The 25,903-nt window shown below is 40.8% G+C and overlaps 1 protein-coding gene across 1 annotated transcript; it reads right to left on the bottom strand.

Moving 5' to 3' along the window:
• Positions 1–3,636: 3,636 nt before the first annotated feature.
• Positions 3,637–25,636, bottom strand: LOC147823710 (17-beta-hydroxysteroid dehydrogenase type 6-like; the record flags this gene model as incomplete). Its single annotated transcript, XM_087192300.1, has 6 exons — positions 3,637–3,854; positions 5,553–5,629; positions 15,312–15,495; positions 17,909–18,104; positions 18,273–18,482; positions 25,325–25,636. Coding segments are annotated over 6 exons (1,197 nt in total), but the record flags the coding sequence as incomplete, so codon positions are not given.
• Between the last annotated feature and the right edge of the window lie 267 nt (positions 25,637–25,903).

Below are 25,903 nucleotides of genomic sequence, written 5' to 3'. Positions count from 1 at the left end.
GTCATTATATTGTATACCTAAAATGTACCAATGATTAGAATGAATAATCGATAATGTAAAATAGGAAGAAAAGGTCCAAAGGGGTAGTGGCAGTGGGAGGGGCAGGGGAAAGGAAAGAAGGGAAAGGAAAAAATAATGAGAAATGGAAAAAATGGAAATAAAGTCTTTGTAAATAGGGAAGGGTGGAGGACGTGAAGGGAGGGCTAGGAATGGGGAAAAAATAAGAACCAAGATGCATTATATAAAGGTACAATTCCCAATGAGAAATGTAATTGAGTTGTATACCTACAATGTACCAATAAAAGAATTTAATACAAAAAAAAATGAAAAAAAATAAATTAACATTGTATCTTTAACACTATCTCACATTTTTAAAACTCACCAAAACATCTCATTGGTTTTCTATTTAGGATGCGCATATCCACTTCTCTGTACTTGTCCTGATCCTTCCTTGACAACAGTTTAAAATAAACAATTTCTCAGGTGAGGATTTAGCTCAGTGGTTCTGCCACCTGCCTCACAAGCACAAGGTCCTGAGTTTGATCCCCAGTACCAAAATTAATTAATTAATTAAATTAAATAAACAACTCCTCTTGAAACTCCAAGATAGGAACTTAGTACATTTTCCCATGTATATGTTTGCCTTTGTCAATCTGACATATTGGTGTTGGAAAATTACATATATCCACTCATTCCACAAATATTTACCATGTTTAATTATCTCAACTCAGAGCCAGGTATCATGAAAGACAAACTGCTCTGCAGAAAGTTATACTCTCAAGTGGGAGAGAAGCCTGTGGAGAGAAAACAGAGAGCTGTTCAGCAATAGTGCTGATGCAAGGCCATGGGAATCCCTAGAAGGGAAGAGTTCAGCTGGGCAGGTTCAGAGGGTAGAGATAGCACGTACCAAGGGACAAAATTTGGACTTGGTTACATAAAAATGCACTCGACCTCTGAACCCTTATTTAACATAGACATAGGGAGATAACTGAACCACTGGTGTTTCTAATACGTGTTCTCAGTCACTAAAAAACCTCCTAAGGATATGGAGACCTCAGAGGACATATAAGATATCTCTTCAAAATTTTACAGGCTAGTTTGAAAGATAACTAAGTCAGCTAATGCATTCCTTACAATGTTATAAATGCTATAGCAGCCATCCATCCTGATGCTGTGTGCTATGCCCAGAGGAAAAAACAACTCATCGGACTTAAAGAAAAGAGAACCCTTCCAGAGCTTGGCTTCCTTCAATTAGAAGTAAAAACATAACAATGTCAGGAGCTGCTTGTTTGCTACTCTTAGAATAATAAGTTTTGCAGGTAAGAAGAGCATCACCTGGCCCTTAAGGGATTATGGAGGCTTTGCATAGTGCCCACCCCAATTCCCACCTCATAATCAAGGTCTTTCCTCTACCCTCTAAGAACAAAACCCCACCACACTGATTAGCAGTATGATTTTCCACCTGCCAGGAGTGTGTTCAGTACAAATATACCCCATCTTATACATAATACAAGCTTTAGGAAATTTTTAAAATGACAAAAATACAATACAGCAAGTATAGGTCTAACCCTATCTGAGCATTAATTGGGATGATTTCTCTCACATGTGTGTGCATGCATGCATGCATCTGTATATAGATGTCTGTTTTTACAGAAGTTTCATACTATATATGCTACCTCATATTTTTTTATTTAGTCATGTATCTTAGACACAGTTTTCCTTGTAGATAAAAAGTTAATGACTTAGAAATTTTGATGGCTGTAATTCAGCAACAGAAAGGTCAAAGTTTCATAGACGTGCATAGAAAGGTAGCTCCCTCTTGTGGGACTGCATAACCTTTGTTCCTTTTTCTCCAGCCCCATTGTGATTAAAATGTGAGTTAATGGATGGAGATGCTTGTTAGTCTAGGGACGCTAGATAGGGATCTGTAACAGACCTAGAGTCCCAGAGTAAACTACTCAACTCTTTGTTTATCTGGAACTGATATTCCAGGCACCACAATTGTTAGAACAAGTTGCAGATGTCTGCTAACCATCAATATGTGACAGTCGACCACTAACCTTTGTCCCCCTTTCTTTAATATGTTAACTTCCCCCTCAACCCCCTATAAAAACAGCCTCGGATTCTGAGCCAGTTGCCTCTCTAAGCTATTTTGCTTCGGGAGTGCCGTCTGGCCAGACTAATAAAGGTCTGTTTCCCAACTTGTCCGGTGTGTTCCTTCCCGGGTGTTCTTCGCTGTAGTCAGCTCCTTGGAGCATTTGGTAAGGCTCTTGGTCTTACATTCTGAAGGCACCGCTGGGATTCCTGGGTGTGCTTCACTATAGTCAGCTCCTTGGAGCATTTGGTAAGGCCCTCGGTCTTACACTCTGTTGAGCTCTGACCAGAAATTTAAATTCTGATTCTTTTCCTACAGTTTTAACTTACCAAGAACACCTTCCTCTGAAAGGATGCTACACCTAGTATTATGTTCGTGCACTTGTCTCATTATGCAAGTATTTATTGAAAGTCTGTTAGGTGCAAGATCTTGGAGATGAAAAATTACATTTATTGACTTACCTCCTTCCCAAGGACTACACTACTTCATAATGCTAATGCTTTCTCCACATTCTATGCTTTACTTAAGCCATTTGACATGATAGACATATCTTTTAATGATTTACTTGAACAAATTCTTTAAAATAGTATTTGACCACAGAAAATTCCAAACAACATCCACTAAAACAGGAACATAGAAAATCAGATTCAGTACTCAGGAGGCTGAGGTAGGAGGACCACAAGTTCAAGCCCAGCCTGGGCTGCGTAGCACATTTGAGGCCAACCTAGACTACACAGTAAGACCCTGTAAGAAAGAAGGAAGAGCTGGGCAGGGTGGTGCATGCCTGTAATCCCAGCATTCAGGAGGCTTAGGAAGAAGGATCACAAGTTCAAGGCCAGCTGGGGCTACATAGAGAGTTCCAGGGCATGATGAACTATATAGCAAGATTCTGTCTCAAAAAAAAAAGAGAGAGAGAGAGAGAAAATGACAGCTAGTGAAAAAAGGAAGAGAAAGAAAAATGCAGACCTACAGGATAAACAGACCTACATTATTCTCCGTAGTCTGAACAAAAGTTGATCAAGCACAGAAGAACAATTCATATACATTTTAAAATGACATCAGGACAGGTTAAATTGTTTCACTTGGCTAAGTTTAACAAGGCAAGAAAGACTAATTCATTTTGGAAATATTCTCATCAAAGCATGGTTAAAATAGGAATGTTTTGTGACACCATGCCTGGCTTGCAGGCACAGGGTCCTGCGTTCGATCCCCAGTACCGGAAAAAAAAAAAGGAATGTTTCATCACCAAAAGTAATAAACTTCGAATATATGTTACATGCATATGTTATGTATCTGATGATGTCAGATTAGCCCAAACTCATTAATTTAGGCAAGAAAGTTTATTGTTACAAACAGCCTGCATTCTGAATAGGGTTACTAAAACAATTAACAACCAATTTCAGGCCCAAGGATTTGGCTCAGTGGTTCTGTCGCCTGCCTTGAAATTGCAAGGTCCTGAGTTCGATCCCCGGTACCAGAAAAACAAAACAACCAATTTCAGACTTGTGTTGTTCATTCCAACCACCATTAAACCAGTTTCTTTAAGCTTCCTGGGCTGGTTTGGGATGAGATCTGGTCAATATGTAGTCTGCCAGTGATGTAGGTAAATAAGATAGAGGGATGAAGAAAAACTGATCATGCCAGCCACCTGAATATAAAGGATGTGGCTGCACAGGGATCAGAGCATGTTCCATGCAGTCAGAGACCAGGTTCAGGTTTGTGCTACAATTTGACAGCCCTTGCTTCACAATGCTATAATCTATATACAAAAAGAGTAAAGAGGGTCAGCAATATTTTTCCTTATATTGCTGTTTTAAGATCTTGTTGCTATGCAGACAGAACTATACCGCATTAATCCACAAAGATTAGAATGATCTAGGCCTGTGCTTCTCACTATGGTAGCTACTAGACAAAAGTAGCTATTGAGCACTTCAAATATAACTAGTCTCACCTGAGCTGAATTTTCAATTTTACTTAATTTTAATTTTAAAACTTGATTCTGTTACTAAAATACTTTTTTTTTGGTACCAGGGATCAAACTCCAGTCCTTGGGCTTGCAAGGCAGGCGACAGAACCACTGGGCTAAATCACCAGCCCTAAAAAACTTTTGAGTATATTTTGACCAATGTAAGTATGTGATTCTACTTTTTCAACAGAAATTGTCTAACATTTTTATTGAGTTATAGTTCACATATCATTATATTTACAATATATAAATCAATGATTTTTAATATATTCGGAGCTGTGCAACCACCACCATAATCCAAGTTTAGAACATTCATCATCCCAAAAGAAACCCAGAAGGTTGGAGATGTAGTTCAGTAATAGAGTGCTTGCCTTAATACACATAGCACTAGGTTCAATTCCCAACACAAAAGGGGGGGGGGGCGGGGACCTGTACCCATTAGCAGTCACTCACTTTTCCCATCATCGTATCCAAACTAAGGAGACTACTGATCTAATTTCTGTCTCTATGGATTTGCCTTTTCTGGACATTCCTTATAAATGGAATCATATTGTGATCTTTCATTTTAGGGAATGGGAATGGGGATGTTACTATAGACTCCTGCAGTAAGTCTACAGTCTCCTGTGAGACACTACAATACAAGCTGGAATAAAAACAAAAAGTGAGACTTAGAGAGGGCTGGGAATTTAGCTCAATGGTACCATGCCTGGCTCACAAGCACAAGGTCCTGAGTTCAATCCTGGTACAAAAAAGAAAGAGAGAGAGAGTTGGGGCCGATCAGTGCTGCTCCAGGCACCAAAGACAAGTGGTGCCAAGGGCACCCAGTATTTTATTGACTACAAGCATGGGAAGGTAAGAAAGATATGCTTTGAAGACATTTAGCAGCACAGTATGAAGCATCCAGAAGCATCTGGCTGGAAGCATCTGGTGATGACTGAAACGAAAGCAGAAATATCTGATATGCAGTCAGCAATAGCTGGTAGGCAAACAGAGATATGAAGGGAGAACAACTGCTTGTCTTGCTAGGAGAGATCAAAGGGTGCTGAGTCTGGGTTGCAATTAACCTGAGTCTGCTAATACTGGGTGGAGATATCTGCTACATTTCATGACCAGCATCTTTTTCTGAGCAAAATATTTTCAAGGTTCACCAATGTTGTAGCATATTTTCAGTATTTCATTCATTTTCATTGCCAAATGACATTCCCTTGTATGACTATACCAGAATTTTGTTTACCTGTTCATCGATGGATGCTTAGATTGGGAACACTTTGGGCTATTATGTTTTCTTTATTTTTTCTTTTGCTGTACTAGGCATTGAATCCAGAATTGCCCTATCATTAAACTACATTCTTAGTCTTTTTTTTCTTTTGAGGTAGAATCTTACTAAATTGCTCAGTTGGAACTTTAACTTCTGATCTTTCTACCTCAACCTCCCCAAGTGTTGGGATTACAGGCATGTGCCACCACACCCAGATATATCTGGGCTATTACTGATAATGGTGTTAATGACTGCCAAGCCAGTGTATGGAAGGCCAGTGACATAGGCAATAAAAGAATTTACCAACAGTCTAGGAATATAAAAAAGACAGGAGTTTATTTATATCAGAGAATATTGATAAGAGGGACAGCAGGTAAGTTTCCAAGAGAGGAATCCCACAATCAGAATGAGAGATTGGGATTTTTGTAAGGGATTAAAGAAATGGGAATGGGTCTCAACAAATCTAGATATCTCAGGAATGTTTCTGTGTGGTACCTGGTTTCTGATGACCCTTTAGGAATGTCTTTACTGTGTTAAAAGCTGTACAATAAAGGTATAAACTTCAAGGCCTCTCACTTAGGCCTCATAAAAGGCCCTTCAGACTTAGATAAGGACATCTTCATGTGTTAACCTTTTGGGGAAAGATGGGATATTAGCTCATTGGAAGAAAAGAATGGGTTTTGTATTCACTTCTTGTGCTCTTTCTGGTCAGCTTTATTTAGCACAGTGCTTCATGACCGCCTGGTACTTGCTAGGCAGGTTCATATCTGAGAGATTTGGATGTTGAAAAATTTTAATCCTTTTGTCACCACAGTAACCTTTACATTTTATAAAATCTAACTAATAAAAATGTAGTATCTCCTAGGAAAATTCAGCATCAAAGTTCATAGGTGCTGAAAGTGTAAAATAAATGCTACTTTTCAAAAACTAAGAGAAATGGCCAGGCAGGGTGGCACACACCTGTAATCCCAGCCCTTGGGAGGCTGAGGCATGAGGCAGAAGGATTGCCATAAGTTTGAGGCCCTCCTGGGCTACATAGTGAGACCCTGACTCAAAAACAAAAACAGAAACAAAAAAACTAAGAAAAAAAATGTAAACTAACTCATAGATTTATACTGAAAATTAAGGTTTATATAAATAATATTTTGGATATGTTGGATAAAATAAAATATATTGTTAAAATAAGTTTTGCTTTTCTCTTACTCTTCCCCTTTCACTTCATCTCCCCCTCCCCTCCCTCTTTTTGTCCCCATGCTGAAAAATCAAAATAAGGCCTAAATTCTAGGGAGTGCTCTACTATTAGCTACAATTCCATCCCTCCATTTCCTTCTTTTAATGTTGCCAGTAGAAAATTTAAGATTCCATGTGCTATTGAATAGCAGTGATTTAAATTAATCTGATCCATGGACAAAGCTCCTTTCAAATTACAAAATACATATATCCCACTGTTTATGTAGAGTCTTTTCACAGACAATTCTAGTTTCCTGCTGATTTCTATTGTCAATATTCTAGTATCCACAGGAAAAAAGTTCCCTGGCTATGAGGGAACCAGAGACAATGGGAGCTTATAACAATGGCCAGGTCCCTGACATGTTAGGAACAATGTTTTATGAGTTCTAAGAGCCTCAGGGACAGTCTGGTCAGCTTTCTCTGATCCAACGTCTTTCTCCTCTATTGAGGGTGACCCCTTAGGCCTAGTACAACCAGAAGACGGGGTCTAGGTCAGGAATCTTCTATTTACACATTCCCCTTCACCTTTCTCTAGACTGCAATATCACCCAAAGCCAGTGACAGGGCTGCTGTTGTCCACCATAGGGCTTTTGTGTGCAATGGAACAGAAAGCTGCTCTCCTCAATTTCAGCACATTGTGGACTCTGATGTGAAGAAAAAGGATACCATTCCCCAGTGAGATACAGACACATACCAGCAACATCTGTGAATCTCCCAGCCCAGAGCACCCATAAAAAGATGAACCTTATGTACCTAAAATGTACCAATAAAGTAAAATTTAAAAATAATAATAATAATAATAATAAAAGATGGACCTTCAGCCTCTCTGCATAAGATGCAGAGACTAAGGGATCAAAATCTTAAGGGGGCAAAGCACAAGGTCCTGAGTTCGATCCCTGGTACCAAAAAAAAAATCTTAAGGGGGCATATGTGGTAGGATAGGAAAAATAAAGATAGTAGTAAGAACACAAGGGAAATCATAATTTATAAATTATACCTTTTTTTGAGACAGGGTCTCCCTACATAGTTCAAGCTGGCCTTAAACTCTATGTAGTTCAGGCTGGCCTTGAACTCATGAGAAGCCTCCTGCCTCAGCTTCCCAAGTGCTGAGATTATAGGTGTGCACCACTATCCCCAGTTTATAAATTGTACTTTTAAGAAGAATGCAGCTGGGCCTGGGATTTAGCTCAGGGGTCCCACTGCCTGCCTCGCAAGCACAAGGTCCCAAGTTCCATCCCCAGTACCAAAAAAAAGAAGAAAAAGAAGAAGAATGCAACTTCAGGACACAATCAAAGTTCCCCAAGGTTATCCATGCCTGTACTCCCTATGCTTATTTTTTTTTCTTCCAGGTCCATTACCCCCAAAATCTCTTTAAAACACTATAGATCTATAAATTTTCTTAGTCAATAAGGGAAAGGGCAAAAACTAGACCTTAAGAGAAAAAGATTCAAAGGTTTCAAAGAATGTTTTTAGGCAAAACATCTTAGATCATGAATCTTAAAAAAAAATACAATAGCCTGCACCCTTGTCTTTCTCCTGTAAAATGTGCCATACATTCACCCATAAAATGAGTCACTATCGGGAAACACATAAATTCTGGGAACATAGCTGCAGACCAAAAGATATCAATAGCTAAGGACTCTCTGTTCCCCAAACCCTCTCTCCTGCCTCTCCTTCTCTTCAGCTACTCTTCAGATCCTTTCCTCTCATGATTAAACTAGCCAATCAGGATAGACTGTGAACCTTCAACCTAGCCAATGAGGAAAAGGTCAGCTACTTCTCCTGCAATAGGGATAAAAGGACTAACCTTCCTTTGTCCCAAGTCCTGCTACCTCATGCTTGCACCCTTTTGTAGAAGTAAAATACCTTCTCGAGAAAAAAAAAATGAGTCACTATCTTTCTATCTGGGGGTGGGTCATCAATTTTCTCCTGTAAACCAAGCCCAAACTTTCTAAAGATTCACAAATTCAACTGACAAAAACACATAAATATTCCCAGCTCTAGACTATAATGCTCCTCTTTCCATTTTGAGGGCCCATATTCTTTTTCTTTGAGTGTATTCTTTTAAAATTCTGCCTACTCACAGTTTGTAATAGCTAAGCTGGGAAACAGTCCAAGTGCCCATAAACTGGGAACTGGATAAAGATGTGGTTTTTTTATAAAATGGAGTACTATTCAGCCATAAAGAGAGACTAGAGACATTTATAGCTAAATGGATGCATATTGAGGACATTCTCTTAAGTGAAATAAATAGGAAACACATGTGTAAATACCAAATAGTTTCTCTAGTATGGGAAACTGAAAGTCTAAATAAGGATTAAAATGATTAAAATGAATAATTGATAATTTGAAATAGGAAGAAAAGGTCCAAAGGGGTAGGGGAAGTGGGAGGGGCAGGGGAAAGGAAAGAAGGGAAAGGAAAAAGTATGAGAAAAGGAAAAAATGGAAACAAAGTCTTTATAAATAGGGAAAGGTGGAGGGGGTGAAGGGAGCACAGGGAATGGGGAAAAAATAAGAACCAAGATACATCATGTACAGGTACAAGCACCCAATGATGAATGTAAACATATTGTATACCTAAAATGTACCAGTAAAATAATTTGAGCAAAAAATAAAAATAAAATAAAATTCTGCCTACTAAATCTCCTTATGCCTCCTGAAAAAAAGAGATAAGTGTATTAACTATAATTGGAAAAGACAGGAATGAAAATATCATTAAAGACAAAATACTATAAATTGGATCATGCAGATTTGGAAATGAACCACATAGAACTTCTAGAAAAAAAGTATGGACAACTGAAATTATAAAATTTGATGGACAAGCTTAACATATAAGCTTATATCTTGAGCATATAGACACAGTAGAAAACAAAATGTAATAAACTGAAGACAGAAGATGGAAAATTTGTAGAACGCACACAAAGTTTAAAAAATAGAGATGGAGGATGTAGAGTGGCTGTTCCTGTGAGCTTGGGTAGGGCACCGAGCAGCGGGTGATAGTCGGGGGTGATGGGAGAAAGAGGTGGCAAATCACTTATAAATGGCACCTAAGCAGAACCCGAAGCCCAAGTTCCATGAGGGTGAACGAGTACTGTGCTTTCATGAGCCTCATCTTTATGAAGCAAAGTATGTAAAGGTTAACATAAAGGACAAACAAGTAAAATACTTTATACATTACAGTGGTTGGAATAAAAATTGGGATGAGTGGGTTCCAGAGAGCACAGTACTCACATATGTGGACACCAATCTATAGAAACAGTGAGAACTTCAAAAAGTCAATCAGGAACAATATGCAGAGGGAAAGATGAGAGGGGCTGCTCCAGGAAAGAAGACATCTGGTCTGCAGCAGATGGTGGCAGTACCTGTGAGACATCTCAGCCTCTCAGAAGAGGGCCTGGTGGATCCTACTGTTGGAAATAAAGAAACATTTATGAACAGAGTTGAAGTTAAAGATCCCTGAAGAGCTAAAACTGTGGCTTGTTGATGACTGGGACTTACAGAAACAGCTCTTTTATCTTCCTGCCAAAAAGAATCTGGATTCCATTCTAGAGGACTGTGAAAATTATAAGAAATCTCTAGGAAACATGAATAATAAGGAGTACTCTGTTAATGAGGTTGTAGCAGGGATAAAAGATTACTTCAATATGGAGCTGAACATTCAGCTCCTCTACAAATTTGAGAGATCACAGTATGCTGAGATCCTTGCCAATTACCCTGATGTGCCCATGTCCCAGGTGTACAGAGCTACTACTACTACACTACTACCACTAGCTGCTACTACCACATCTACTGAGATTATTTGTACAAATTGGAACGATGTTGGCCTATACACCTCTGGATGAGAAGAGCCTTGCTTTATTACTGAATTATCTTCATGATTTCCTCAAGTATCTGGTGAAGTATTCAGCAACTTTATTTAGTGCCAGTGATTATGAAGTGGCCCCTCCTGAGCACCATCAGAAAGCAGTGTGAGGCGCTCTTACATGTGTTTGAATCTCTGTCAACAGAGATTTTGTTTTTGCTCCTAGTCCTTCTCTTGTACAAATGATGTACTTTGAAGATGTTAGTGTGTAACAGAGTTGATGTTTGTTTTATCCGATTTTAAACAGAGAAAATAAAAGGGGTTATAACTCTTTTTTTCTTTTCATTTCAAAGTTGCTAGCAGTGTATTCAATGACGGACAACACAGAGATGTGGTGTCAAGTGTTTTATTGCCCAGCTGACAAAGCTGCTTTTGAATACTGGTGGTTTTATTCCTTTGACACCACACACTTTTATAATATGTGTTAATGCTATATGACAAAATGTCCTGATTCCTAGGTCCAACTCAGTGTATATAACTAAACACACTCATCCATTTGTGCTTCTTTTTAATGGTGCTTAAAGAGCCCATTCTTTGCAAGCTATCCATGTTGTTCCATAAGCATTTTATCTTTGCTCAAATGATTGAAGAATGGTGAATTATTTAATGGTTTTTGTATTTGTGTCTAAGGCACGTTTTAACATGATAGATGCAATGCATTGTGTAGCTACAGTTTTCTGGAAAAATCAATCTTTTAGGAATTGTTTTTTAGATCTTCAATACATTTTTTTCTTTAAATTTCAAAAACAATAGATGAAAAACATCAAAGAAAAAGGAAGCAAGAGCAAAGAAAAAACATCTAAAATGAATTAATCAGATCCAGAAGGGGAAAAAAGAAAGTAGAAAAAAATTACTATTTGAAGTAATAATGACTGAGAATTTTCCAGAACTGATGAAAATCAACAATCCACAATCACACCTGTATTCCTAGCAATTTAGGAGACTGAGGCAGGAAGACCAGAAGTCTTAGCCCAGCCTGTGCAACTGAGCAGTTTAGTAAGACTCTATCTCAAAATTTAAAAAGAGGCTGAGTATGAAGGCCCTGTGTTCAAGCCCCAGGACTACAAAATAATAATAGTAGCAGTAGTGGTAGTAATAAAAAATGGCAAAGAAATTTTGTCCCAATATCTTCTAAATTCATTCAGGAAGAAAGTGATTTTAGATAGAAGATTCAAGGAGGATCACAAGATCAAAGCCATCTTGGGCAACTTAGCAACACTCTGTCTCAAAATAAGGGGGGAAAAAGAGCTGGGGATGTGGCTGAGAGGTAGAATTCTTGCCTACCACGCAGGAGAACCTGAGTTCAATCCCAATATACATTCTGTCCCCACAAAAAAGAAGGAATAATAAGCAGAACAAAGTAATATAGGAGATAAATCTATAGAAATATTACATATTATAGGTCCAAAACAAGGAAATAAAATACACAACAGCCATAGCATATATTTCAGAAAGGATGATAGAAATTCAATTGTTCTGAAGGTCATGTATTACTCAGAAGGACAAAGATACTACTTTTTCCACACGATAAGTGATTCACATTACAAATTCTAAAGGAGCTACTAAAGAAATGAAAATAGCATATAGCATTTTCAAAATAGTAATAGAAAAAGTGGAATAAAAATATTCAATATGACTAGGCACCTATAATCCTAGCACTCAGGTTGAGACAAGAGGGTCATAAATTGGAGTCATGCCTGGGTAACTAATTTGACCCTTTCTCAAAACAAAAAAAAAATTAAAGGGCTGGGGATGTAACTCAGTAGTACAGAACCCCTAGGTTCAATTCCAGTACTGAAAAAAAAAATTCAGCCCAGGGTGGAGGATGCAACTCATTGGTACATGTGCTTAGCATGTGCAAGATCCTGGGTTCAATCCTCAATACGAATGTGCACATACACACACTCACACAAATCAGTCAATTTAAAAGAGAAAAGGAAGGGAGAAAAATGAGATAAGTAAAATTAAGAAATAAATGCATACATATCAATAATTAAATAAGTACAAATTGATGGCATTTTCAAGCTTTTAAAAACACAAAAATTGTCCCCAGCACCTCAAGACAAAAAAAAAAAAATTGTCAGCTGGGCTGAGGCATAGCTCAATGGTAGAGCATTTGTTTGGCAGGCATAAAGCCCTTGGGACTATCTCCAGCATTGTTTTTAAAAAATAACAGTAATTTACCAAAAAATAAAAATAAAAAAATTTTTTAAAATTTAAAAAAAAGTAGCAGTGATTGTCAGGCCAAATTCTTTTGTATATCAGTTATATGCTTCTTACAAGAGATTCATATAAAACAGAGATACAAAAAGGTTGAAACTATGAGAACACAGGAAAGCTCTAAAGTAATGAGCCTTTGTATCTGAAGAGGCAATAACCCCATACTCTGACAGAAAAAGCAGAATTGCTCACAAGGGCATAGGAAAGTAAAGCACCTCCTTCAGATATGGTAAGTTTGAGGAACCAACAAAGCATCCAGATGGAGAAATCCACCAAGCAGTAGAGAATTCAACTCTCTTACTCACCCAGTGAGAGAGTCTGTTGTGCCAAGCGAGCTGATAAATCACCAAACACTGGGACCAATGACAAAGTTAAACTGAAAGGAATTTATTCATGTGTGTGGACTCCACTCCCTAAGTGAAGTGAAGCCCTCAGTCCAGGAACAGCACAGTTTTTTTAGGGTATTATAACAGCATAGCTTTTATAGGTGTATTTTAAAGAAGAGAAGTTCAAGGGGAGGTTAACATGTCTTTTGACTAGTTGCAAAATATTTTTCAACACTCAGCTATCTTGCTGCCTTGTCAGGTTAGGGTAATTCATGGGAAAGGGAGGCACCGGACACCATCCCTTTCCGAGAAGCGATGAAGCAAGTTTACAGAAGCAGAACAAGCAGTTACAAAAATGCACTCTGTAAGAGGAGGGGTCTGAGGGAAGTTCATCTTCAGGCCAAGATGGTGTTTCTTAGGTTCATCTTGGTCTCACATTCCCCACTGGTTTTTGTACAGAATCAAACCTTTGATTCATCATCTCTGTCATACTTTTTTTTTAGGCACTGGTTTATACATCTGGCTTAATTACATGATCTTTACATTGTCTATCTGCTTAGACACATACCTGGTTATGACCTTTAGTATGCAGCAACACGATAACAAATGCACAACCACAATTATGACTAAACAAAACTCAGACAGATTAAGTGATTGTGTCAGCTGAATCTAAACATTACCAACAAAGTCTAATTGTCTTTGGGGTAATATTGCCAATGTTTTAAAAAATAACGACTTAAATATAATAATCATAACAAATGTTGAATTATGGGTCAATACAGCAAACATCATTTGTCCCTTTTTAGTCTTAGCTTTTTGTCACCTGGTCAACTGATGATCTTTCATTTGACCTCCCGGGTGTCTTCAGGAGCCGCTTTAATATGGCAGTGATGTAACCATGGTGTCTTTCCCGCGACCTTCACGGCAGATGATGTCGTCAAGATCACTTGGAAAGGCCCTTCCCAATGTGGCTCCAAGGCCTTAGATGACTGTCTCTTTACCAGTACCAGATCTCCAGGCTGAAATTTATGACAGGTAACATCAGGTTGAAGGGCCGGTCTGGCCTCCCAAACTTGATTCCGCAGCTCCTGTTGGATTACCTGGAGGGTCTTTAAAGAGTTTAACAAAGTATGATTTTCATATTCTGATACATTTTCCAAATTTACCCTGGGCAATAAGGGAAGTGGTCTCCTGAACACGATTTCATAAGGAGTTAATTTTTCTATATAAGGAGTGCACCTAGCCCACAAGAGGGCCAGCAGGAGGAGGTCTGGCCGGCTTCCTCCAGTTTCTAAAACAAACTTAGTTAGTGTCTCTTTTAAGGTATGATTCATCCTTTCCACTTGCGCTGAACTTTGTGGCCTATAGGCACAATGAAGTTTCCAATCAATGTTAAGGGCCTTGGCAACCAATTGGGACACCTTGACCTTGAAGGCTGGGCCATTGTCAGACCCCAGAGCATGAGGGAGGCCAAATCGGGAGATGAGCTCCTGTAACAACTTTTTACTAACTATTGTAGCTGTCTCTCCTTTAGTCGGGTAGGCTTCTACCCATCCAGAGTAAGAATCTACCCAAACCAACAGGTACCTATATCCATGGCTGGGCTTGACTTCAGTAAAATCCAATTCCCAAAATTCCCTGGGATGCTCACCTTGGCACTGGGTTCCATTGCCTCCGAGCATTTTCTTGGCATTTACCTGGGTGCATGTCTGGCACTGAGCACAAACATCCTGGACCATGGAAGCCAGCTTAGGGGTTAAGAATCTGGAACTTATCAATTGTCTGAATTTCTTTTTTTATAGGTGAGTAAACTGGTGTATCTGTTGAATTAGCTGTCTGCCAAGAGCCTGAGGCAAGCAAACTCGGCCATCAGGATGGCTCCACCATCCAACTTTATCTTGTACAGCTCCCACCCGGGCATTTTGTTTTTTCTCCTCTGATGAATAATGTGGCTTAGCTGGCAGCTCAGAAAAAGCCTTAAGAGGCAGGGTGGGGGCCATCCCCACTGGTTTTCTGGCAGCCAGTTTAGCAGCTAGATCAAACTTTTGATTTCCTATGGCCTCCAGTGTGTCAGACCTCTGATGGCCCTTGCAGTGCATTATAGCCACTGATTTAGGCTTCCATATGGCTTCTAGTAAAGCTAGGATCTCATGTTAATTTTGATGTCTTTACCTCCTGATGTGAGCGGGCCCCGTTGTTTATATATTTCTCCATGAATATGCACAGTTTCAAAGGCATACCGACTATCAGTATAGATATTAACAACCTTCCCTTCACCGAGGTTTAAGGCCTGAGTGAAAGCCATCAGCTCTGCTTGTTGGGCTGAAGTTCCAGATCCCAGAGCAGCAGCCTACCTTGTCACTCCCTGGCCATCCACCACCGCCGTTCCTGCATACCTGACTGCTTGCTTGATGAAGCTGTTTTCATCCATGAAGAATGTCTCCTCAGGGTCTTTTAGGGGCACATCCCACAAATCAGGTCTGGTCACGGTTATGTCCTGGAGGGTCTCCTGGCAGTCATGTAGTGGGGTCATCAGGTCTGAGGCAGACAGCAGGGTTGCGGGGTTTAAGGTAGTGGCCTCTGTGAACTTGATCCAGGGCTTGTCAATCAGGAGCGCCTGGTACTGAGTCAGTCTGGCATTTGACATCTATTGCTCAGAGCCTCCTCGCAGCATGGAGGAGACTGCATGCGGCATGCTGATTGTGAGCCCCTGTCCCAAGCTTGGCTTGTCTGCCTCCTTAATGAGCAGGGCTGTTGCTGCAATGGCTCTGAGGCAGTGTGGCCAGCCAGCAGCCACAGGATCAAGCCTTTTGGACAAATAAGCCACGGGTCTTTTCCAGGGTCCTAAAGTTTGAGTAAGGACCCCTTTTGCCACTCCATCTTTCTCAGCCATGAACAATGGGAAAGGTTTTCCAATGTCTGGGAGGGCCAAAGCTGGTGCCTGAACAAGGGCTTGTTTCAGGGTCTCAAACGCCCTCTGTTTGGTATCTGTCCACAGGAAGGGTGTGTTTCCTCTGGCTGTGGCTGCATATAGGGGCTTTGCAATCTCTGCAAACCCTATAATCCAGAGTCAGCAGTAACCAGCAGTTCCCAAAAACTCTCGCACCTGTCTCTTTGTGGTGGGTGTTGGGATCTGTAATACAGTTTGTTTCCATCTCCGAGACAGTCGTCAGGTGCCCCTGTCAATCTCATACCCAAGGTAAGTGACCTGGGAGGCACAGATCTGGGCCTTTTTGGCTGACACTCAATTTTTGTAACAATCCCAACAAGTCCTTAGTACCTGCCATACAGGTGTCCTGATCATCAGCTGCTACTAGGAGGTCATCTACATACTGGAGAAGGGTCACTTCAGGATGAGACACTCTGAATGGAGCCAAGTCCTTATTTAGAGCCTCATCAAACAGGGTGGGAGCATTTTTGAACCCTTGTGGCAATCTTGTCCAGGTCAGCTGTCCCGAGTACCCTCCTTTGGATCCACCCATTCGAAGGCAAAAAAGGGCTGACTCACCTTGGCCAATGGCAGACTGAAGAAGGCATCTTTGAGGTCCAGCACAGTGTAGACTTGTCATTGCAGGGGCAAGAGGCTCAGCAGGGTGTAGGGATTTGGCACAGTGGGGTGTACGGTCTCAGTTCTTTTGTTTACCTCTCAGAGGTCTTGGACAGGCCTGTAGTCAGAAGTACCAGGCTTTTGGACAGGCAGGAGCAGGGTGTTCCATGGCGATTGGCACGGCTTTAGGATTCCAGCATCTAGGAGTCGGTTGATGTGTATCCAAATCCTTTCTCTTCCTTCCTTTTTGATGGGATACTGTCGAATAGAAATGGGCTGGGCATTGGACTTAGACTGACCACTATAGGAACTTGATGACTTGCTAATCCAGGGGAATTTGTTTCAGCCCACACAAGGGGAAACTCTGTCTGTAGACCACTAATCTGCCCAGCTGACTTGTCCTCTGGCTCCGGGAGTATCGGGTATTCAGAAGCCAATGGGCGAGTCACCATAACTTTGACAGTCCCCTGTGGGATGCCTAGTTTTAGGTCTGCCTTTTTCTCCGTAAAGGTAATTGTTGCACTCAATTTTCTTATCAGGTCCCTACCAAGCAAGGGGTGTGGACACTCTGGAATCACCAAAAAGGAGTGGGTCACTTGCCTGTGACCCAAGTCTACTGTTCATGCAGTTGTCCATTTATAAACTTGAGCACCCTTGCCGGTAGCCCCCTGTACCAAAGTCTTTCATGTTGTCAGTTTTCCTAAAGGTTTTGTTAGTACCAAATGGGCTGCCCTGGTATCTACCTCGAAACTGGTTGGAGTGCCCCCGACTTTTAATTTTACCATGGGCTTGCAGGGCCTCAGTTTGAACGAGCCCTGACTTCCCTATTCTATTTCTTTGAAGGTCAGGACCTCCTGCACCTTTTTCTGGTTCTGTCCCTCTTTTTCCTTCTTGAGGGGGCACATATTTTTCCAATGTCCAGTCTGTTTGCAATAGGCACATTGGTCCCTTCTGAGCTTAGGCTGTGGGGAGTCTCTCTGACTTAGATCTCCCGGTCTGCTTGCTTGTCTCATAGTTTTTAAGAGCAGCAATAGTTACTTTTCCTAGCCACTTGGGGACTGCCTCTTCCAGGGAGTCCCAGTTATCAAAAACCTTTTGAGCTATACTCAGGAGCTCGGACCTGTTTTTTCCCTCACATCCTTCCAATCTCTGACGTTTCTTTCTAATACCTGGGGCCAACTGTGACACAAAAGCCAGATTTATCACGGCTGCGTTTTCTGGAGCATCAGGATTAATGGGTGTGTAGACCCGATATGCCTCTAGAAGGCACTCCAGGAAAGCCGTGGGGGGTCTCCATCTTATTTTGTTTTACCTCACTCACCTTAGTCAGATTAGTCGGCTTCCTAGCCACTTGGCAGAGTCCCTCCAAAAGGTGCTGGTGGTAACTGGCCAGGTCTCTCCTACCTGCATCAGTGTTGGGGTCCCAGTCCGGTTGGTGGGTTGGCACCTCAGCCTCTGCTCTCTGCAGATAAGCCAGAGTGCCAGGACTGAGGTCTGGGTTTAGTCCCAGGGCTGCTTTAACAGCCTCTTGGAAAATCTGGTCCAGCTTCTCCGTAATGAAGAGGGTGTGGAGCAGCTGTTGGCAGTCGTCCCAGGTGGGCTGATGAGTATGGAAAACAGACTCTAGAAGATGAATTAAAGCTTGGGGTTTTTCTGAAAAAGGAGCAACTTGATTTTTTTAATTATAAAGGTCACTAGTAGTAAAGGGAACGTACACGAATCCACCACCTGGCTCGACCTGTTTTAAAGGAAGGACCGTGGACGTTACCTGACTGGTTTGTCCCTTGTGACTCATAAGTTTGTCCCAATCGGGTATGGAGGGGGGAGACAGGGGGTCAGATGGTACTGGTGAGGCAGAGGGATTAGTGGGGGCAGAAGCAGAAGGAGAGTCAGGATCTTTTTCAGGTTTTTCATCCTGGGCCCGATATGGGGGTGGATGAGGTCGGAAGTCGTCCTCATCCCGCAGAGCCTGGAAAACCTTACGTTTTGAAAGGGGCTTAGTGTCAAAAACATTTGTCGAGTCTCGGGAAGTCTGCCATCGGAGGAAATGACAACGGACCTTATCTTTACTAAACCTAGATGACCTAATTCTTGGACAGGTGAGGAAAGGGGGGTCTTTTACCAGGTCCATTTACATATCAATATAAGGGAACTGATCAGGGTGATGGGGCCATCCCTTTCCTGTAACCCAATTCCAAACCTGTCGGGTAGTCTGAATGTTAAAATTTCCCACACTTGGCCATCCCACCCCTAACGCTGGCCACTCTGATTGGCACAGGGTCTGGAGTTTTTCTTTTGAGAACTTGATGCCAAATTCATCTGCTTTCTGCAAAGTATAAATTTGAGAGAAATGTTGTAAAATACACTTAAGGGGGTTTGAGGGGGTAGATTGTCCAGATCCCATGATCTGTTGACAAGTGGAGGCAAAAAGGCACACAGAGCAAGCTGACAAACAACAGAAAACAGACGCACAAATATTTAGACAAACTATACCCACAAATATTTAGACAAACCAGACCCCGGGGTAAACTGACCAGAAGGCTTCCCATCATCACGATGAAGCCCTGGGCAGGGGAATTACTGTCAAGTCCAACTTCCCTTTTGCCCTCTTTTGGATCCACTGACTGAGAATCATAAGATTCTTACCTGACCTCTGGAGATTTTCCAGATAAACTCCCCTCAGCTGGACTGACACGAATTCGCTGGAGACCCAAGCCCCCAGGGCCCTGATCAAATGGTCAGGGTGGCCTCCCTGGGGCTCCTGGACCACAGCGGCCTGAGACAGGGGCCATCTGTCAAACAGAAGTCACCGAGTGATGGTGATCTTGCTGGGGCCTCCAAAATTGTTGTGCCAAGTGAGCCAATAAATCATCAAACACTGGGACCAATGACAAAGTTAAACTGAAAGGAATTTATTCATGTGTGTGGACTCCACTCCCTAAGTGAAGTGAAGCCCTCAGTCCAGGAACAGCACAGTTTTTTTAGGGTATTATAACAGCATAGCTTTTATAGTTGTTATTTAAAGAAGAGAAGTTCAAGGGGAGGTTAACATGTCTTTTGACTAGTTGCAAAATATTTTTCAACACTCAGCTATCTTGCTGCCTTGTCAGGTTAGGGCAATTCACGAGAAAGGGAGGCACTGGGCACCATCCCTTTTCGAGAAACGATGAAGCAAGTTTACAGAAGCAGAACAAGCAGTTAAAAAAATGCACTCTGTAAGAGGAGGGGTATGAGGGAAGTTCATCTTCAGGCCAAGATGGTGTTTCTTAGGTTCATCTTGGTCTCACAGAGTCAAGGGCATAAAAGTAATAAATAAAAGAAGCAATAGATTGGATCCATTCAGTGTTTATTGGGCCCTTAACACACCATCAGGCAATGTCCCAGAAACTGGAAATACAATGATGGGTAAGACAGGCCCATACCCTCAAGGAGCTCCCAGACCAACACGCAGGAAAACAAGAATAATACAATTTGAATAAGTGAGAGCAGAGACAGCAGAGAATCTCACTAATCCCATAACTTCTAGCTATGCCTATGGAAGTCAGCAACATCCTCAGGTGGGAAATAATATTTTAAAGTAAAATTTAAAGTCAACTTTCAAATTTAAAGCAAATTCTTTCTTGTTTTATTTTGGTTTGGTTTGGTCTGTTTGTTTTGTTTTTTGAGTCAGAGTTCTGCTACGTAGTTCAGGCTGGCCTTGAACTCACTATGTAGCACACGTTAGCCTTCAACTCTCAGAGGTTCTCCTGCCTCATCCTCCCCAGTCCTGGGATTACAGGTGGGCCCCACCATGCTTTGTTTTCATAAATTCTTTTTTTTAATTTTTTTTTTATTTTATTACTACATGTTTTCAATTCATGCAGCTTATAATCATCTTGGGGAGTGGTTAAATGTACACATTACAGGTTGTTTCTTTTTTATCATCTTCCCCATTCCTCCCCCTCATCCCTCCTCCTTCAGTTCCCCTATTTCATACTTGTTTATATTATTTGTCTTAGCTCATGTTATGGCCTATAGTGTTTACATTGATTGGGGTTATTAGGTTCCTGTGGCTCTAGTAAATTCTTTTTAAAAAATTAAATGCAGATGGGCATGGTGGCATCCACAAGGAAGATCACCAAAAGACTTCAGATTTGAAGAGATGCATGGAATTCACTGTGGTTGAGAATGAATCATTAAGGAAGAAAATAAACAGCAAAGGGCCAAAAAGGCCAGTCTTCTAAAAGATTCAGTAGAAAAGGAGCTGGATGTGGATGCTGATTTTGTAGAAAAATCAGACTAATGGAGCTTACCACCACATTCAGAAAATACTACAGCCTCTTCAACCTGGCAGAAGTTTACAGCAAATACCAGGAAGCCAGGATATTCCAATACCCAATCTTCCTCCCTTGGATTTTTTATCTCTAAAACTTCCACCTATAGAGCTCTCTGAGGATATTCCGAAGGGATTTGTGAGTGATTAAAATGGAAAGTTACCAGAGAGGTCAGAAGAGGAAATAATTCAGTAACAGTTAATTCAGAGAAGAAAAAAAGGGAAAACCATATACAAGGGGTCCATCCCAGAATTGTCATCATTTGGCTTCCTGTGGGGAGACAGGCACTGCCAGGACATGGGAACAGTCACTGTGAAGCCACCAGGGATCTGATTCACTGGCACAGCTAATGATTCTGACTTGACAGACACAACTGGGAGGTTGGTTTTCTCCTGATACAAACTAAATGGCCACCTAGAATAATATTTTTGAGAAAATTATTTTTTGTATCTTCAGAGTTTAAATGTATAAAAGTATGTTATGTGGGGCCGGGAATCTAGCTCAGTGGTTCTGCCGCCTGCCTCGCAAGCGCAAGGACCCGAGTTCAAACCCAGTACCAAAAAAAAAATAATAAAAGTATGTTATATGTAATTAATCTGTAATGCCATAAATGACAATACAAAACCTAAATAATATGGTAGCCTAAGGGGCTGTCTTGTATTTGAAACATCCTGTCTATCATCCATTGACTGAATGCATTTTGTTATCCACATTTTGTTTAAATAAGGTATGTAAGATGCACACTTCTCTAGATGAAACTATATGTGCCACACTTCACACTACCCATAACATAATGATAACCTCAAGACTATCAGAAGAAATATTTAAATTTCCATTTTATGACAAAAGGAACAAAATTATTAGTTATGCTTTTTTTGTAAAATTACCAGTTTACATAATTAATCAGAGTGCATTTTAAGTTCTGTTTGTTATATATTCATCATTTGAAAATACCAAAGAAGTATTCTTTGGGTTTTTTTTGTTTTGGGGGGGGGTGGTACTGGGGATCAAACTCAGGACCTTGCACTCACAAGGCAGGCAGTGGTGCCACTGAGCTAAATCCCCGGCAGTATTCTTTGTTTTTAATGATGCATGAGTGGAAGTAATGCTAGCTGCCAGTAGTTGATTATAAAAATCAATAAAGTAATTGGGATTTTTTAAAATTTTACTTTATTGGTACATTTTAAGTATACAATATAATGACATTCACCATTGGAAATTTGCACCTTTACATAATTTCTCTTGTTTCTTAGCTTTTCCCCCTTCCCCTGCCCTCCCTTCAACCCCTCCATCCCTTCCTATTTACAAAGACTTCGTTTCCAGTTTTTCATTTTCTCATATTAATTCCATTCCCTTCTTTCCTTTCCCCTACCCCTCCCACTTCCCCTTCCCCTTTGCCCCTTTTCTTCCTATTTCACATTACCTATTATACCATTTAGTCCTTATTTACACTTTCAGTTTCTCACACTAGAGAAACTATTTGGTATTTACACATGTGTGTTCTATTTATTTCACTTAATAGTATCACTTCAGTGTGCATCCATTTAACTATAAATCTCTCTAATTTCTCATTTTTTATGGCTGAATAGTACTCCTTTTTATAAATAAACCACATTTTCTTTATCCAATCTCCAGGTGATGGGCATTTGGGCTGTTTCCAAGTCTTAGCTATGACAAACTGTGCTGCTATGAACATGGGCACACATATATCACTGTGGTATGATTCTATTAATTCTTTGGGGAAGATACCCAGCAGGAGAATAGCGGGGTCAAATGGGACTTCCAGTCTTAATTCCTTGAGGTATCTCCATACTGATTTCCACAGTGGTTGCACCGGTCTACACTCCCACCAGCAGTGGAGCAGGGTTCCTCTTTCCCCACAGCCCCACCAGCATTTGTTATTGGTTGATTTCATGGTAGCAGCCATTCTTTCTGGGGTGAGGTGGAATCTCAGTGTTGTTCTCATTTGCATCTCTCAAATGACCAGTGATGTAGAACATTTTTTCATATGTTTATTTGCTATTTCTACTTCTTTGTCTAAGAAATGTCTGTTCATTTCAGATGCCCATTTTTGGATTGGGTCTTTAAATTTGGGAGGTCTGATCTTTTTAAATTCTTTACAGATTCTAGATAGTCGTCCTTTGTCTGAGGAACAGCAGGTGAAAATTTTTCCCACATTGTGGGTTGTCTCTTCACTCTGTTGGTGGTTTCTCTTGCTGTGCAGAAGCTTTTTAGTAAAAAGAGATCCCACTTGTTGATTGTGCTAGTTCACGGGCAACTGAGGTTTTGTTCATAAAATCCTTTCCTACACCAATGTCTTTAAGAGTTCTACCCAACCTCTGTTCCAGCCTGTTCAGCATTTTTATTTTAATATTTAGATCTTTAATCCATTTCAATTTTAGTTTAGTGCATGGTGAGAGATATAGGTCTAGTTTTAATCTTTGGCAAGTTGAAACCCAATTTTTCCAGCACCATTTATTAAAGAGGCTATCTGGTAATTGCATTTTATACCTTTAATTAAAAAAAGAACTGAAACAACCAAGGCAGCCTTCAATATGTGATGGATAATACAATGTATGTATCTACACAATGTAAATGGAATATTACGTCGCAAGCAAATGAAACAAGCTATCAAGCCACAAAATGACATGGAAGAAACTTAAATTCATAGAGTGAAAGAGGCCAGTCTGAGATTACACATAATATAATTCCAACTCTATAACATTCTACAAGAGGCAGAGCTATAGGGACAGCCACAAGAACAGCTTCCAGGGGATGTCAGGGGTGGTAATAGATATGTGGGACACAGGGATTTTATATGACTGAAACTCTCCTATATGACACTACCGTAGTATATACATGCCTATACATTCCTCAAAACCACAGAACTGTACAACACAATGAACGCTAAGGTATATATGGACCTTAGTTAACAATAACATACAGATATTGGTTTATCAGCTGTAACAAACGTACAGCATCAATGTAAAATGTTAATAGTAAGGAAAAGTGAAGAAAGAATGTGTATAGAAACTCTTTACATTCTATCCAATTTTGTGTAAACCCAAAATTGCTCTAAGAAATATAACGTGCATTGATTAAAGAAAAATAAAATGTTCCTCTTCCTGTAAGCAGCCAGAGGTGACCTGTGAAAATGGTGCGATACTCTCTTGACCCAGAAAACCCCACAAAATCATGCAAATCAAGAGGCTCAAATCTTTGTGTTCACTTTAAGAACGCCCGTGAAACTGCCCAGGCCATCCAGGGTACACATATCTGAAAGGCCACCAAGTATCTGAAGGATGTCACATTAAAGAAGCAATGTGTGTCATTCAGGCATGACAATGGTGGAGTTGGTAGGTGTGCCCAGGCCAAACAGTGGGGCTGGACACAGGGCCAGTGGCCCAAAAAGAGTGCTGAATTTTTGCTGCACATGCTTAAAAATCCAGAGAGTAATGCTGAGCTTAAGGGTTTAGCTGTAGATTCTCTGGTCATTGAACATATCCAGGTAAACAAAGCACCCAAGATGCGCTGCCGGACTTACAGAGCTCATGGCCGGATTAACCCATACATGAGCTCCCCCTGCCACATTGAGATGATTCTTACTGAAAAGGAACAAATTGTTCCTAAACCAGAGGAAGAAGTTGCACAGAAGAAAAAGATATCCCAGAAGAAACTGAAGAAACAAAAACTTACGGCATGGGAATAAATTAGGCATAAAATAAATGCAAATAAAAGTAAAAACATAAATAAAAAATAAAATGAAAAAGTTTTATCTGGGCATGGTAGCACACACCTATAAGGAAAGCGGAGGAAAGAAGATCATAAGTTTGAAGGCAACCTGGGCTACATAACAAGTTCAAGTCTGGCTTGGACTACACAGTAAGATGCTGTCTCAAGGAATGCCTATATTTTAAGTAGCCACCATGGGAAGAAAAATCAGTTTCTTAGAAACATCTTGAAAATCCTTTTTTGTTTTGTTTTGGGGGGAGTGGGGTTTGAGACAGGGTGTCATTATGTACTTCAGATTGGCCTTGAATTCACTATGTAGCACAGGCTGGACTCAAACTTGCAGGGATCCTCCTGCTTCAGCCTCTGAAGTGCTCAGGTTATAGGTGTGTGCTACCACACCCAGTAAAAAATTCTTCAAACATAAACAATTAGGTCTGTAAATACTGTACCTGCAGGATGACATAACAGTGTTGAATCTATAGATTGTTTTTCATTTGTTTGTTTGTTTTGGGACAGGGTCTCTTTAGGTATGCCAGACTGGTCTTGAACTCACTACATAGTCCAGGGTGGCCTTGTACTTGCAGTGATCTTCCTGCTGCAGCCTCCTAAATGCTGGGATTATAGTCATGTGCCATTGCTCCCTGCAGAACTCATTTTCCAAAGTAAACACTGTATAAAAAATGATATACAAGAAGTCTTCAAGTGACAGAGGCTGCCTTTTAAACTATATGTAACCTTTGCATCATCATATCTAAGTAAATAAAAAATAATCTACCATACCTCTGTGCCCCACATGCTCCTTCACCCACTCAGTGGCTGCAGCGATGCTCTCTGTCTGGGTGATATCCAGGATCACTGTCTCCAGCCATTCTGACGTCTGCTTCCTCAGCTGCTCAGCCCCCTTCTCTGTCAGACATGCAGCCAGCACCCTCAAGCCTCGCATGTCCAGCTGTCTGGCCAGCAGGTTCCCGAAGCCCGAGTCACAGCCCGTGATGAACACATACTTGTCTTGGAGGTGGCTCACCACCTGCCTCTCCTGGTACCAGCACACGAGGTGGTCTAGGCCCAAGAGGACTAATGGGTAGAGTCAGATGGTGAGGGTGTGTCCTTCTCTTTCAACAGAAACACAACAGCTGTCATTTTACTCCTTTCTTTTTCTCAAGAGGACTCTGTTCACTTATACTTAGTCTGACAGTGAAGGAACCACTGTCTAGAGGAGGACTCGGGGAGGTAACTAAACATGCAATGCAGTATGACAAGGGCCAGAGCAGAAGTACAAACACAGTCTAATGAGGCTGCAAAGGAATGATGAGCCATAGGCTGGCAAAGTTGGAAATGCTTCATAGAAGCAGTG

Source organism: Heterocephalus glaber, unplaced genomic scaffold (assembly GCF_053883595.1).
Source record: "Heterocephalus glaber isolate CG9 unplaced genomic scaffold, H.glaber_assembly_v1.0 deba00001569, whole genome shotgun sequence".
NCBI lineage: Eukaryota > Metazoa > Chordata > Mammalia > Rodentia > Bathyergidae > Heterocephalus > Heterocephalus glaber.
This window is presented reverse-complemented; position numbering and strand designations above follow the sequence as displayed.